The sequence below is a fragment of the Melospiza georgiana genome, chromosome 22 (genome assembly GCF_028018845.1).
Source record: "Melospiza georgiana isolate bMelGeo1 chromosome 22, bMelGeo1.pri, whole genome shotgun sequence".
NCBI lineage: Eukaryota > Metazoa > Chordata > Aves > Passeriformes > Passerellidae > Melospiza > Melospiza georgiana.
In genome coordinates this window covers 11,036,479-11,052,195 of record NC_080451.1, presented here as the reverse complement: position 1 = coordinate 11,052,195, position 15,717 = coordinate 11,036,479, and the positions used below count along the sequence as shown (strand labels likewise).

At 54.0% G+C, this 15,717-nt stretch overlaps 1 protein-coding gene across 2 annotated transcripts in view; it reads right to left on the bottom strand.

The window, feature by feature from the left end:
- Positions 1-15,717, bottom strand: part of AGRN (agrin) — a 65,054-nt gene that overhangs the window by 44,664 nt on the left and 4,673 nt on the right. The window contains exons 2-3 of one of the 2 annotated variants that reach the window (XM_058039218.1): positions 13,742-14,003; positions 670-690 (exon numbers count right to left, since the gene is read on the bottom strand). In XM_058039218.1, coding sequence (XP_057895201.1) covers positions 670-690; positions 13,742-14,003 — 283 coding nt within the window. Of the gene's footprint in view, positions 1-669; positions 691-13,591; positions 13,649-13,741; positions 14,004-15,717 lie in introns of those variants that run through there. The other variant, XM_058039221.1, reaches the window with a different exon arrangement.

Genomic DNA, 15,717 nt, shown 5'->3' with positions numbered 1-15,717 from the left:
TCAATCCCTTCTCCTCAGCTCCTTTGGCACCCAAACCTTGTCCAACCTGGCCCTGGGCACTTCCAGGGATGTGCCAGCTCCTCTGGGCACCAGTGCCAGAGTTTACCACCCTAACTGTTAAAATTTATTCTATTTATATTTCTATTTATGCCAGCGTTAACCACCCTCACTGTTAAAATTTATTCTATTTATTCTATCAAATCTAAACCCTCCCTCCTCCAGCTTGAACCCATCCCTGCCTCTCTTTGCTTTTCCCTGAAATTTCCCAAGGAATTCCTGCACACCTGGAGCTCCCCAGCGCAGCCAGGAGCAGGACAGGAATTCCCTGGATCTCAGCAATGCCCCAGCCTTGCCCAGTGCTCCCAGTTTGCCCCAGTGCCCGCCCTCCCAGGCCGCTGGTGGAGGTGAGAGGCTGAGGATGGAGAGGAAGATGAGGCAAGCACGAGGATGGCGAGGAAGATGAGGGAAGCACCAGGTGAGGATGGAGAGGAGGATGAGGGAAGCACCAGGTGAGGATGGAGAGGAGGATGAGGGAAGCACCAGGTGAGGAGCTCCCATTGCTCCAGCACATCCCGAGGGATGAGGATGACAGGGACGAGGCCAGCCAGGCTGATGGTGGATGGAGAAAATGGCAATTTTGGGTTTTTATTTTTTAGCCCCACCACTTACCGGCCAGAAGCTTCCTATGTTCTTTAGAAAGCAGAGGAGGAGAAAAAGGAGAGAAGAAATCAGGTTAGAAGCAGGAAAATCAGGAGCAGCCCCCAAGCTTTGCTCCTCCCCAAGCCCCTCTGCCACCTGCCAGGGAGGAAGTGCCCCAGGGGACACCAGGGGACAAGGAGGGGACAGCAGGGCTGGCTGCTGTGGTTCTGGGGACATTTCCCATGACAGGAAGGAACTGTCCTCAGGGGACACCAGGGGGACACAGCAGGGCTGGTTGCTGTGGTTTTGGGGACGTTCCTGTTTGCTGGGGGGTGTCAGCTCTGACTGTCACCCTGGGCACAGTGGCACAGTGCCCGGTGCCACATCAGGGCCACGCTCCCGGAGCTGTGCCTGGCACAGGAGCTGTTGTCACCACCCCTGGCACTCCCTGGTGTCCCCTGGCACGCCACCACACCCCTGAGGGCAGCCCGGATGTGCCCGGGACAGGTGACATGGGACAGGTGATGCGGGACAGGTGACACGGGCCAATGACACGAGCCAATGACACGGGACAAGTGACAGGGGACAATGACACGGCACAGGTGACACGTGCCCAAGGCCAGCAAGCAGGAGCAGGGCCAGGGCACACAGCCCCATTATTCCTGGGCATTCCCAACCTTCCCCAGCCACGTCCCCCCGGGCTGTGGTGGCCCCAGGGCTCGGGGCTGGTGACAAAGTGACAGTGCCACCTCCCGGTGTGGACAGCTGGGAATGTTCCTCACCAGGATCCAGGGAAATCAGGGCAGGGAAATGATGGAGCTGCCTGGTCAGGAGCCCCCAGAATTCCCCCAGGGAATGGGAACAGCAGCTCTGAGCACCGGGAGGGGACGGGAGGGACAAACCCCAAACCTGCCCTCAGAGCCCATGGAGAGAGGGGGAAATGGGGAAAAGGGTCAGGGGGCTCTGGGAGAGCTGCTGGGGCTGCTGCAGGGTGGGGAACGCGGTCCCACAAGGGTTAAAAGGGCCTTGGGGGGCCCTCGGCCACGCTGGGCATTGACCACGAGCTGAGGGTCACCGTGGGGACACCAGACCATTCCTGTGCTCAGCCACATTGACCCAGAACTGCAGATGGACACTCCAGCCCCATCCCACACAATTCCTGCCCTCTCCACGGCCCCCTGTCCTTCAGAGACCCCACAGCCACACTGGACACTTGACCACGAGCCAGACTGGACACTTGACCCCATGGAGCCACAGGACAAGGATGACTCCAGACAATTCCTGTGCTCAGCCAAATCCACCCAGAGCTGCAGACGGACACTCCAGCCCCTTTCCAGACAATTCCTGCCCTCTCCACGGCCCCCTGTCCTTCAGAGACCCTTCAGCCAGACTGGACACTTGACCCCACGCAGCCACAGGACAAGGATGACTCCAGACAATTTCTGTGCTCAGCCACAGCTCCAGACAGACATCCCAGCCCCTTCCCACACAATTCCCATCCAGACCCCTCCCCAGCCCAGCAGGGCTCCCACATCCCCTCTGACTTCCAGAACAAAAGTGCCATTGAGCCCAGCCTGCCTCTCCTTCCAACCCCTGCAAAACTCCCCCAGATTTCTGATTTTCCCCTCGCTGGAGCTGCAGCTCCGTGGGACAGCTGTGAGCATCGAGGAGAGGCAGAGAAGTTTGTTTTGGCCCAGGTTAAATAAATCCAAACCCGAAAGGAGGGCGGGAGGCTCCGTGCCAAGGTTGGGGGAAGTTTCCTGTCACAGACATCTTTTATGGAAAATCCTTTCCTTAGGGATTTTCCTGCTGAGGAGCTGAGAGGCCTCGGGAACAAAATGTAAACAATGGTTATCTGCTGCTGTGGGATGCAGCAGGTGCATCTGTGATTGGTCTCATGTTGGATGTTTGTAATTAATGGCCAATCACAGCCCAGCTGGCTCGGGCTCTCTGTCAGAGACAGAAGCTTTGTTATCATTCTTTGCTATTCTTATTCTTAGCTTAGCTATCATTCTGAAACATTTTCTTCTATTCTTTTAGTATAGTTTTAATGTGATATATATCATAAAATAATAAATCAAGGGTTTGAAGCATGGAGTCAGATCCTCATCTCTTTCCCAATGTGAAAACCCTGCGATACGGTCACAGCCACCCTGGGCACAGGGAGCAGGGCAGGGCAGGATGGTGCTGGGCCATCCCCAGCCCTTCCCTGCCCGTCCAGGCCGTGCCATGAGTCACTGGCACTGCTGGGAAGCCACGTGTGGCCTGGCCAAGCCACCCTGGGGCTGCTCCTGAGTCACTGCCAGGGTTTAACCCAGACAGGGCAAAGCTCAGCCGGGCAAAGCCTGCACGGATCCCAGCTGGAAAGGAGGATCTGGAATGGATTTAACCCACGCGCGGGCAGGGCAGGGGTGACTGTCCCGGTTATCCCAGGAGGGGAGCTGCTCCTTGCAGGGATGGGATTGGGCAGCTGGGAACAGCCAGAGCCAGCACAAGGGGCTGGGAAAGCCAGGACACATCCAGGCACCGCTCGCGATTTGAAGCAGCCACCTGATGCTGACACTTTGTAGGGATCCTATGATTATTCCTCCACATTTCTATCCACTGGTGAGGATCTTACTCTTCTAGTATATGAATTACAATCTACTTCCAATCCTTAGAATCTGGTTTAAATCCAGAGAACAGTAATAAACATAACCTTATTCATACTAACCCTATTGCTAACCCTAAGTAGCCTCCTGACTGCACTGAACTTTTGACTCGCCCAAATAACCCCAGACTCAGAAAAAACATCCCCATACGAGCGTGGATTCGACCCCCTGGGATCTGCCCGACTCTCCTTCTCAATCCACTCCTTCTAGCAGCCATCCTCTTCCTCCTGTTCGGCCTAGAAAGCGCCCTGCTCCCAATTATCCCAGGAGGGGAAGCTGCTCCTCGCAGGGATGGGATTGGGCACCTGGGAACAGCCAGAGCCAGCACAAGGGGCTGGGAAAGCCAGGACAGGCACAAACAGCTCCAGCGATTTCATCATGCAATCCCTCGGAGAGTTCTCCTCGAGCCTGGCAAGGAACTGAGGAATTTTCTGAAGTTTGGGGCACACTTTTGTTAATTACAGACTAATTAGGCACGTTAGAGCACATCAGCACCAAACTCCGACCCTGCCTCCTTGTAGAGCTGGGATTGTGGGATTGGGAGAGGAGGCTCTGGGATTGGGAGCTGGAATGGGAGCTCAGGAGCATCCCCAGAGCCGGGATGGGAGCTCAGGAGCATCCCAGGGAGCTCAGGAGCATCCCCAGAGCCCCATCAGGACAGAGGGAGAGGAAGAGGCCGGCACTGCCCCACCTTCCTCCCTTCCCCAGCTCTGCAAGTCCCCGAAGGGCTGCCAGGATTGGAACCAGATGTGTCGGAAGCGTCTCATTAGCTGTAATTGCTTTGGGAGGATTTGAGGTTTCCCCTCTCTGCCACCACCACCAAAACCCTTGGAAGGAGCGGGACAAGGGGAAAAAACAACCCCTCGAGGCAGAGCTTGTGCTGCACAAACGTTTGGGCAAAGTTTGTCCAGCCGGGGCTGGCGGCAGGCTGAGGGATCTGAAACCATCCCGGCAGATTAGGCTGGAAAAACTCCGCCTAAATCCCACTTTGGCTGGAAAAACTCGGCCTAAATCCCACTTTCCTGCCTCAGCAGGGCCAAATGAGCCGTGAAATGGGCTCAGAGCTCAGGCCCTGGCACCCTCCTGGCTTTCAGAGGGGGAAAGCACGCACGGGACATGCCAGGAGCTCCTTCCCAAAGTTTGGGACACTCCAGAGCAGCTCCAGGCGTCCCTGACCCATCCCTGGTTTTCTCCTTGGGTGCCAGGGCTGATCCAAGCTCTCAGAGCCGGCAGGTCCTGGCAGGGAACAGAGTAGGGACCCCCAAACCCAGGCAGGGTTCGGGGTTTGTGGGTCTGGATGGGATCCAAGCCCTTCCAAGGCCCCGTGGCACCCAGGGCCAATCCCTCCCTGTGCTGCACAGGCTTCCCACGCCAGGTGTGACCTCCCACCTGCTCCCTAGATCACCTGTTTGTTCCTGGGCTGAGCTCCCACTGCTACCCATGAAACCACCAGAATTCCCAATTTATGGCACGGATCCCCATGAAACCACCAGAATTCCCAATTTATGGCACGGATCCCCATGAAACCACCAGAATTCCCAATTTATGGCACGGATCCCCATGAAACCACCAGAATTCCCAATTTGTGGCACGGATCTCTCCACAGCTCTCCCCACCAGCGCTGGGTTTGATCCGTCCTCCCTCAGGGAGCAGAGCAGAGCCACCCTGCTGTCCCCAGCCCTGGCTCCATCCCTTCCATGGGGCTGAGCTGTGCCCAGCCCTGCTGAGGGGGGATCACGGAAAATCCAGGGAGCAGCTCCCTGAATCCCAAACCCCACCAGAAGTGTCCCCATCTGTGTGCAGGGCTGTGCCTGTCCCTGTGTCCCCATTTTGTCCCCATCTGTTGTCCCCTTTGCTGGGACCCCGTGCCTGTCACCAGCCCCGGGTGGGACAGAGCGATGGTGGCTCAGAGCAGGAGCTGCAGCCCCTGATTTTGGTGGGAGCAGCACGGGGGGCCAGCAGCAGAGCCGTGGGGCTCCTCCGGGGCGTCGCTGTCCCCAGCACAAAGGGCGCCTGTGTTGCAGCCTGGCGCTGCTCCCTGGGCACGCAGCCAGGGCTGGCAGCTCCAGCAGAGCAATCAAAGCCCTGCTTGTGCTGCAGAGCCCCCCGAGCACGGCTGGGGCACCCACGCAGGGAGGCAAGGCCACAGCAGCCTGCCGGGACAGCCTGCACACAGATGGGGACAAGGGGACAGCCTGCACACAGATGGGGACAGGATGGGGACATGGGGACAGGCACAGCCCTGCACACAGATGGGGACAGGATGGGGACATGGGGACAGGCACAGCCCTGCACACAGATGGGGACAGGATGGGGAGAGCCCTGCACACAGGTGGGGACGGGATGGGGACATGGGGACAGCCATAGCCCTGCACACAGATGGGGACAGGATGGGGACAGCCCTGCACACAGATGGGGACAGGATGGGTACATGGGGACAGGCACAGCCCTGCACACAGATGGGGACAGGATGGGGAGAGCCCTGCACACAGATGGGGACAGGATGGGGACATGGGGACAGGCACAGCCCTGCACATGAATGGGTACATGGGGACATGGGGACAGGCACAGCCCTGCACACAGATGGGGACAGGATGGGGAGAGCCCTGCACACAGATGGGGACAGGATGGGGACATGGGGACAGGCACAGCCCTGCACACAGATGGGGACAGGATGGGGACATGGGAACAGGCACAGCCCTGCACACAGATGGGGACAGGATGGGGAGAGCCCTGCACAGAGATGGGGACAGGATGGGGACATGGGGACAGGCACAGCCCTGCACATGAATGGGTACATGGGGACATGGGGACAGGCACAGCCCTGCACATGAATGGGTACATGGGGACAGGCACAGCCCTGCACACAGATGGGGACAGGAGCCAGCCTGGGCTGAGGAAAGGCTGTGCCACGGGCATGGGCAGCTCCAGGATCCCTAAAAACCCTTCCCTTGCCAGGGCAGGAGCTGGGGATGGGTCCAGGATGGATCCCTGTCCCCACCATTCCAGCACAGACACCCCAAATCCCTCCTGCTGCTGGCACGGATCTGGGGATGCCAAACTGGACAGGATCAGCTCCCATTGGCAATTCTGAGCCCTCACTCCCTGCACAGACCCAGCCCCTTTGCCCACCCCAGGCAGCTCATCCCAGCTTCCCAAATCCCCCCTCCCCAGCAGCAGAGCCTCTCCAGCGTCCCCATTTCCCTGCAGTGTCCCCAAATGCCAGCTCCCCCCAGGAATCCCACCGGCCTCTCCTTTTCCTTCGCTGCTCTAAAGCCGCTTTTCCGCCGCCCTGAATAATTGACAGGAACATGAAAATTTAAACTCTTTCAAGATCCCATTAAAATTCATTCCCTTCCCCTCTGGAGAATTGCCACTGCCAGAGTCCCATGTAGGGCAGCTGCCTCCCTCCCCAGGATTTACCTCCTGAGCAAATTCCCTCAGAATTATTCCATGGAGACCCCGAAACAGCATCCTGCATCCCTCCCCAAAACAGCATCCTGCACCCCTCCCCATCATCCCTCCCCAAAACAGCATCCTGCATCCCATCAGCATCAGCCTGCTCATCCCATCCCTCCTGATCCCAGCAGCAATCCTGCAGCTCTGCCTCCTCCTGCCCCCTAACGATCCTGCATTCCCCTGCATTCCCAGGATAATGGATCCTGAATTTTCCTGCATTCCCAGGATAATGATATCCTGAATTTCCCAGCATTCCCAAGATAATGGGATCCTGAATTTCCCTGCATTCCCGGGATAATGGGATCCTGAATTTCCCTGCATTCCCAGGACAACGGGATCCTGCTCTGATCCAGGACTGCAGCCTCTCATCCCCTTCCTCACAAGAATTGTGGGCTGGGATTCCCAAAATCCCTCATCCCCAGTTAGTCCTGTTGTGCATCCCTTCTTCCCTGACCCCGAGGAATAACTGAGGAATAATTTAAGGAATAATCTAAGGAATAATTGAGGAATAACCTCAGGAATAACCTCAGGAATAACCTCAGGAAACCATCATGCAACATTAAAAAAATCAGTAAAAAATAAAGGCCAGAGCTGCTTTCAGCGCTGTTAAAACGCCACCAAAGCCACCAATCCCTTTTCTGGGAGCACCCTGTGCCTCCCAGCTGCTTGCCAGCCCTCCAGAGGCTGCAGGGCAGCTCGGGTTTCCCAGGGAAGCTGGAGTTAATTAACTGTCACAGCCCTGGGCAAAGCCCTCCCAATTCACCCCACTTGACCAAGTGACCCCGAGGATTTGGAACAGGCTCCATAAATCCAGGGCCACGTGGGGTTTGTTTTCCTGGAGGGAATTGCCAAGGAGTTCACACCTCCCTTTCCAGCACAGGGACTCCATCCTCAGCATCCCTGAGATTCCCTTTGCCAGGGAATGTTTTATATCCACGCCCCTGTAATGGGGACAGAGGGGTTTCATCCTGTCCAAGGAACAGGGAAATCCATCTCACAGCCTCAGGAACCACACAAACCATCCCCGTGTGGCTTTTCCTGCCCCACTTTCCATCCCAAAGAGAAGAGCGACGATGTTCTTACCTAATGAATAATCCACAATCCACCAGGGACAGGGCAGCACATGGAAAGAAAAACAAACACAGGGAAAAACAGCTGGATCAGAACAGGGGAAATCCTGCTCAGGAAAAGGGCCCAGCCCTGCTCCTGCCTGGGCATGGGCAGCAGCTGGACCCTCACCCCAACAATGCTGCAGCCCCCTCCTCCCTCTAGGGCAGAGATTGCCCTAAAAAAAGGTGCAGAACCTCAGGGAAGAGATTTCCCCCCAAAAAGGCTCCAGCCCACCCTGCAGAAATTTCCCCCCCAAAAAAAGCTGCACCCACAGAGATTCACCCCAAAAAATCTGCAGTGTCGTAGATCAAGGGGTCACTCAATACATTTGCAGCCCCCCAGGGCAAAGATTCACCTCAAAAGCCCTGCATTTTCCCCTAAAAATTCACCCCAAAAATCCTGCATTTTCCCCCCAGAGATTCACCCTAAAAAGCTGCAGCTCCTTAGGGAAGAGATTCACCCCCAAAAGCTGCTTCCTCCAGATACTCACCCCTAAAAAACTGCAATTCTCCCTAGAGATTCACCCCAAAAATCCTAAATTTCCCACCAGAAATTCACCCCAAAACCTTGCGATTCCTCGCAGAGATTCACCCCCAAAGACCTGCATTTCCCGCCAGACATTAACCCAAAAAACCCCGTGATTCCCCCAAGAGATTCACCCCCAAAAATCCTACATTTCCCCTGAAATTCACCCCCAAAATCCTGAAATTCCCTTGAGAGATTTGTCCCAAAAATCCTAAAATTCGCCCCAGAGATTCACCCCAAAAAATCCTGCAATTCCCCCCAGAGATTCACCCCAGTAAGCTGCAATTCCTCACAGAGATTCACCATTAAAATCCTACGTTTCCTCCAAGATTCACCCCCGGAGCAGGGGTGACCCCAGAGGGGCAGGGCAGGGCTCCTGCGCTCCCGTCCCGGAGCAGGAGGCCAAGGGGGCAGCAGCTGTGCCAGGGCCGTGCCAGGGTTGCCAAGGCTGCCGCGCTCTGTTATCCACCAACAGCCTTTGAAGTCAGGGCCCAGGAATGTCCCCATGCCAGGAGAGGGGGGACGGGGACCCCAGGGCCAGCAGAGGCACCTGGTGCTCCCCAGAGCATCCCGAGCACAGCCCCTGGGCAGGGACACACAGCACGGCCAGCAGGAACATAAAACTCACAGAATTCATCGAATCGGAGAATTCACAGAATACACAGAATTTACAGAACGAATTCACAGCGTCACAGAATTTACAGAATTCACAGAATCCGCAGAATCCCAGAATTCCAGAATCCACAGAATTCATAGAACTCACAGAATCCACAGTATTCTCCAAATGAATTCACAGAATCACAGAATCCACAGAATGAATTCACAGAATCCACAGAATGAATTCACAGACTCCACAGAATCACATAACCCAGAGAATTCACAGAATCCCCAGGTTGGAAGAGCCCTTCAAGACCATCAAGTCCAACCCAGCCCCAACAACTTAACTCAACCCTGGCACCCCGAGTGCCACATCCAGGGATGGTGACTGCACCACCTCTCTGGGAATTCCCAAAATTCCCCCAGATTCTCAGAATCCCCAGGTTGGAAGAGCCCTTCAAGACCACTGACCCAACACCTCAACTCAACCCTGGCACCCAGTGCCACATCCAGGCCTTGTTAAACACACCCAGGGATGGGGACTGCATCACCTCCCCGGGCAGTCATTCCAGAATTTATCACCCTTCTGTGAAAAACTTCATCACCCTTTCTGTAAAAAACTTTAATCATCTTTCCATAGAAACCTTTATCACCTTTCCGTAAAACACTTTCCCCCAACATCCAACCCGAATTTCCCCACCGGAGGGAACGAGGAGCTCCCTGAGGAACTGAGGCCTGACCTCATTATGGTGCAGCCAGAAGGACCCAGCAGAGCCAATTATCCATTTTTATCCATTTTTATCCATGTTTTACCCATTCTCCACCCATTCCAGAGCTGAGATGTGATTTCCCCCACCCACAGCCTGGCTCAGCACCCCGAGCTCCCCCAGGCCATCACTGCCAGGTCACAGCTCCTGGCGCCACATTCCAGCCCTTTCCTGGCAGGGCCACCCCATGGACAGACGGACAGACAGACAGACAGCTGGGAAGCGTCTGTCCTGCAGATCCCAGGGCACGGGGTCAGCCTTCTGAGCTCTCAGGGAAAAAAATCCCTGCTGGAAAATGGAGCAAAAGGCACGGGCTCTGTGTGAGTGTGTGTGGAACGCAGGATTCTGGATCTGCAGCTGGGCCCTACTCTTATCAGGACAGATGCAGTGGCCAGAGGGTCCCCAAAGAGCAGCTCCAGCCCCCTCTGCTCCTTCCTTCCACCCTCTGCCTGCTCTGGGATGGATTCCAGAGCTCCTCCAAAGGGTTCCCACGGCTGGGATGGCCAAGATCCTGCCCCTGGGGATGGAGCAGGGCTGTCAGCACTGCACAGGCTGCGGAAACACCAGAGCCCAGTGCTCCCAGTGCTCCCAGTGCCCGGGGAGGCGCCACGGGATGCTCCTGAGGAGGAGGATGAGGAGGGATAATGCACAGAATGCAGCAGCAGGAATGTCCCCCACCCTCCTAAAGGCTTCCTCCTCTCCTCCTCTGCCCATGGTGGAAAAGCCCAGCCTGAAGGACCAAACCTCCTTGGAAAAGGAGGGTCTGGGCTGGGAATGTCCCCACCATGCACATCCCAGAGCCTGAACCCCCAAACCACAGCAGGGACACGGCTGGGGCAGCCTGGCACTGCCAGGAAAGGCTGGAAAAGGCTCCCTTGGGCACAGAAAGGACAAATGCAGGGCCTGAGCAGGGCTGGGAGAAACGGAACAACAATTCCAGCTGGGATTTCGGTGCCTGGGAACTGGGGCGTCCATGGGCCACAGCAGCATGGAAGGAGAAACTTTGGGATGCAGAGTTTAAAGGGAATTTGGCAGGGATGCCCAATGTGAAGCACACCAAAACCCCTCCCAAACCTCCCAGCAGTTTTTATCCATCACTCCCAAGCAGAACAATCCTGTTGTGTCCATTTGGACACGAAAGCCTGACAGGTTCCTGGTGCTGCATCCCAAAAAGGGCTCCATCCCACTCCAGCAGCAGGGAAGTTCCAGCTCCTGCTCCCTTCCCTGAGCAAATCGTGGGGAAGCAGAGCAGGATCAGGGTCTGTCTGTCCAGGGCAGGAAAAAGAAGGCAGCAGGACTGGGATGTGAGCTGGATTAAAGTAGCTCTGGACTGAAAAATAGCCCTGCACCAAAAAAAGTATATCTGGACCCAAAAAACAGCCTTGGACCCACAAAACCAGCCCTGGACACAAAAAACAGCCCTGGACACAAAAACCAGCCCTGGACCCACAAGAACAGCCCTGGACACAAAAAACAGCCCTGGACCAACAAGAACTGTGCTGGACCCACAAGAACAGCCCTGGACCCACAAGAACAGCCCTGGACCGAAATAAAAAAAGGCCTGGACCCAAAAAACCAGCTCTGCATCCACAAAAACAGCATTGGACCCCCAAAAAACAGCATTGGACCCCCAAAAAAACCAGCCCAGCCCGCAGTGTTTTCCCAAGTGAGTGGGTGGGAAATGCAGCCTTTGATGTTCCACTGAGCGGCTCCAGAACAAAGCTGGGCCACGGGAGATAAAAACACCAAACAAACCTCGCCACGGGACACGTCCGGGACATGGGCTGGGAAAAATTCCGTGGCCAGGGAGGGCACGGCTGCGCCAGCGCCCTGGAAAAACCACAGCACAGCTGCTCTCCTCTCCCAGCAGGGCAGCAGGGCCCCAAACCCAGCGTGGTGGGAAAAACCAGCTGGGAAAGCTGCTCTGGGCAGGCAGGTGCCTCCACTATATAGAATATATAGAATATAATATATATATTATATAGAATATATAATATACATAATATATAATATATAATACATAATACATTATCTATTATATATTCTGCATAATATGTTATGTATTATATATTATTATATATTGGGAGGCATAATAATAATAATAATAATAATAATAATAATAATAATAATAATAATAATAATAATAATAATAATAATAATACTTTCCCTGTGTATCCCTTGGTGAGCTCTGGCATTGCCCAAATTCCCTGGAACTGAGAATCCTGATATTCTCCTGACATCCCTGGAAAGTGCCCAAATTCCCTGCAGCAGGCAACAGTGGCACCTCCCCAAAATTCCTCTTGCTTCCCTTGAAACTGCCCCAAATTCCCTGGAAATGAGGTACCAATGGTGCCCTGCCCAATATCCCGCTCACACCCCTGGAAGTTCCCCAAATTTCCTGGAAGAGGCACCAGCGGTGCTCCCCAATATTCCCCTCACATCCCTGGAAACTCCCCAAATTCCCTGGAATCGAGGCACCAGTGATAATCCTATTAATCCTCTCACACCCCTGGAAATTGCCCAAATTCCCTGCAGCAGGCAGCAGTGGCACCTCCCCAAAATTCCCTTTGCACCCCTTGAAATTCCCCGGATTCCCTGGAACCAAGGCGCCCGCGGGGCTCCCCAGATTTCCCCTCTCACCGCTGGAAAGTGCCCAGGTTCCCTGGAGCTTCTCCCAGCCCTGGCAGTGCCCAGATTCCCGGGAAGCGCCCGGAGCTGCTGGCAGGGCCCCAAGGGGAGGCATTGCTGGAATTCCAGGCTGGTAGGGCAGGAGCCGTGCCAGGACAGGGCATGGGAACACAGCTCGGGCAGGGGGAGCTGGGCAGGGGCTGGGCAGGGGCTGGGCAGTCCAGGGATGCTGGACAGAGAGAAACTGGTTAGGCCAGAGCTACTGGGCAGAGACTGGTCAGGGCTACTGGAAAAAGAGTGACCAGTCCAGGGCTACTGGACAGAGAGAAAGTGGGCAGTCCAGGGCTACTGGGCAGGAGGAAACTGGACAGAGACTGGTCAGGGCTACTGGGAAAAGAACTGACCAGTCCAGGGCTACTGGGCAGAGAGAAACTGGTCAGGGTTACCAGGAAAAGATTGGCCAGTCCAGGGATGCTGGGCAGAGAGAAACTTGTCAGGGCCACTGGGCAAAAACAAGTCAGGGCTACTGGGAAAAGAGAAACTGGTCAGGCCAGGGCTACTGGGCAGGGACTGACCACAGCAGGGCTCCTGGGCAGGAGGAACGGCCTGGCAGCCTCGGGAGCCCATCCTGCAGGAAGTGCTGCAGGACGTCCCAGCCTCCCACTCCAGATTAAAATTCCGCAGGAACAAACGGAGCCTCTCAGCTCCTGCCACCAGCCCGGGGCTGTTTCACATTTCTGCCACAGGGAGGGAGGGAAGGGACCCTGGGGCAGGGCAGGGATCCTAAATCATCACCTGCCCATCATCCACTGACCCCAAAATCAGTGCTACCACCCCAAACACACACAAACCAGCACGACACCCCTCAATCACCACCCCTGCCCATTCAGGGGCTGGGAATCCCACAAAAAAACCCCAAAAAACTCCCCAAAAACAAACAAACAAAAAAACCCCAAAAACCAAAAGAAAAAAATAACAAACCAAAAACCCAAACCCCAAAAACCCAAAAAAACCCCCTAGAACAGCCTCACCTTCCACACAGTGCTCCACCTCCTCCAGGTGGATGCGCACCAGGCTGGAGTTGAACCACACACCCCTGCCCATTCAGGGGCTGGGAACCCCACAAAAAAAAGCTCAAATAAACCCCAAAAACCCTAAAAAAGCCCCTAAAAAAACCTCAAAAAACCCCAAAAAAACAATCCAGAACAGCCTCACCTTCCACACAGTGCTCCACCTCCTTGAGGTTGTGCAGGGTGATGCGCATCAGGCTGGAGCTGAACTGCCCATTCGGGGGCTGTGAACCCCTCAAAACCTCTACCAAAAAAAACTCAAAAAAACCCAAGAAAAACCCCAGAACGTCCTCACCTTCCACGCAGTGCTCCACCTCCTCCAGGTTGCGCAGGGTGATGCGCATCAGGCTGGAGTTGAGCATGAGCTCGTTGCGGTGCGCCGGCCACAGCGCCTGCGGCGCGGGGTTGACGAAGAAGATGCGCGTGTCGCCCGTGGCCACCTGGTTGTCACAGATCAGGGGGTCCCCGAAGCCCCCGATCACCACCTTGTTGCCCCCGTCCAGCAGGATCTCGTGGGTGACGATGTCCTTGCCCTTCAGGTAGCGCCAGACCCGCACCTGCCACGGGGAGGGGACAGGTCAGGACCTTGGCGGCTTTGGGGGATCCTGTTCTGCTCCCTGGGCTCTCATTTTCCCTTCCTGAGCTGTTTTCCCCCTCTCTGGGCTCCTGGCAGACAGATTTTATCCCCTTGCAAAAGGAACCATTCCCAATTTTCTGCCTGTGCTCCTTTGGCCCTTCAGGTGTCACCCCGGATCCAAGGGAATGTTCAGAGACAGAGATTTCTCCCCAGTGCCAAATTCCTCCCGGATCTGAGGCTGCAGAGTTCAAACCAGGGGCTGAAACCTCGCTGGGGGCCCCGGGGAACACAAATCCTGTGATCCCTGATCAACCTCAGAAATATTTTGTTTTGTTTTTTGGGGGTTTTTTGGTTGGTTTTGTTTTGGTTTTTTTTGTTGTTGTTTTGGTTTGTTTGGGTTTTTTTGTTTGTTTTTTGATTTTTTGGGGGGGGTGTTTGTTTGTTTGGAGGGGTTTTTTTGTTTGGTTGGTTTTTTTTTTTGCAGCCTGAGCTGCAGAATTTCAGCCCTGATGGAAAAAGGCCTCAAAGCTCACGCAGAGCTGGAGCCAAACTCCCCCAGAGTGTCCCTGGCAGGCTGGGAGGACGGGGCTGGGGCCATTCCCACATTCCCCGCGGCCACAAGGCAGCGCCTCCTGCTCGGCCTCACCTGCCAAGCAGGAAAAGGAATAAATCCAGCACAAACTCAGCGCTGCCTGCAGGCACAAATCAAGGTGAGGAACCCAGTCTAGGAGTTTATCTCTCCCTGCTCTCCTCACACTTTCTCCTGCTGGTGAAATATTCGGAGCAGGACCCCGGGCCTGGGGGGTCTGAAATCCCTCCCAGGTGGCGCAGCCATCCAAAAAAAAGCAATAAATTACCCCAATCATCCTCCCAAGCACCGCAGCTTCCCTGCCCGGCCGCATACCTGAGCCGCAGGAGCAGCCCAGGTGCGCACGGGGCTGTGACAGCTCCTCGGCAGCCGCACATGCCCCGGCTGCTCCCAGGCACGGAGCTCACCAGTGCTCCGGCAGGAAAGGCGGGGGGAACCCGGGGGCTGAGCCACCCCGAGGCTCCGAAATTAAAAATATGGGAAAACACAGAATGGCAAAAATAGAGTTATAAAAGTAGAATTGAAAAATGGAATTTTAAACTAGTATTTTAAATATAGAATTTAAAAAAAGAGGTATAAAAATATAATTTAAAAATAGAATCATAAGTGTAGAATTTTAAAATAGGACTTAAAAATAGAATTTTAAACATAAAATTTAAAATATATTTTAAAATATATTTTAAATCTATTTTAATTAAATATATTTGAAATCTATTTTAAAATATTAAATTTAGAATTTAAAAATAGAAGTATAAAAATACAACTTTAAAATAGAATGATAAATATAATTATAAATATAGAAGTATAAATATAGAATTAAAATAGAATTATAAAAAATATAATTATACAAAAATAGAATGATTATAAGAATTGAATTATAAATATAGAATTATAAATATAGACTTTAAAACCAGAATTATAAAAATATAATTATAAAAATAGAATTATTATTAAAAATAGAATTATTAAAATATGTTTTTATGAAAATGTATTTCTATAAAAATAAATTATAATGGAAAAATTCCCACGTGGGATGTGTGCCTCCCTGCACATCCCAGATCCAAGCTGATGGGAAGGAACAGGGACGGGGACAAAGTTCTGCTGC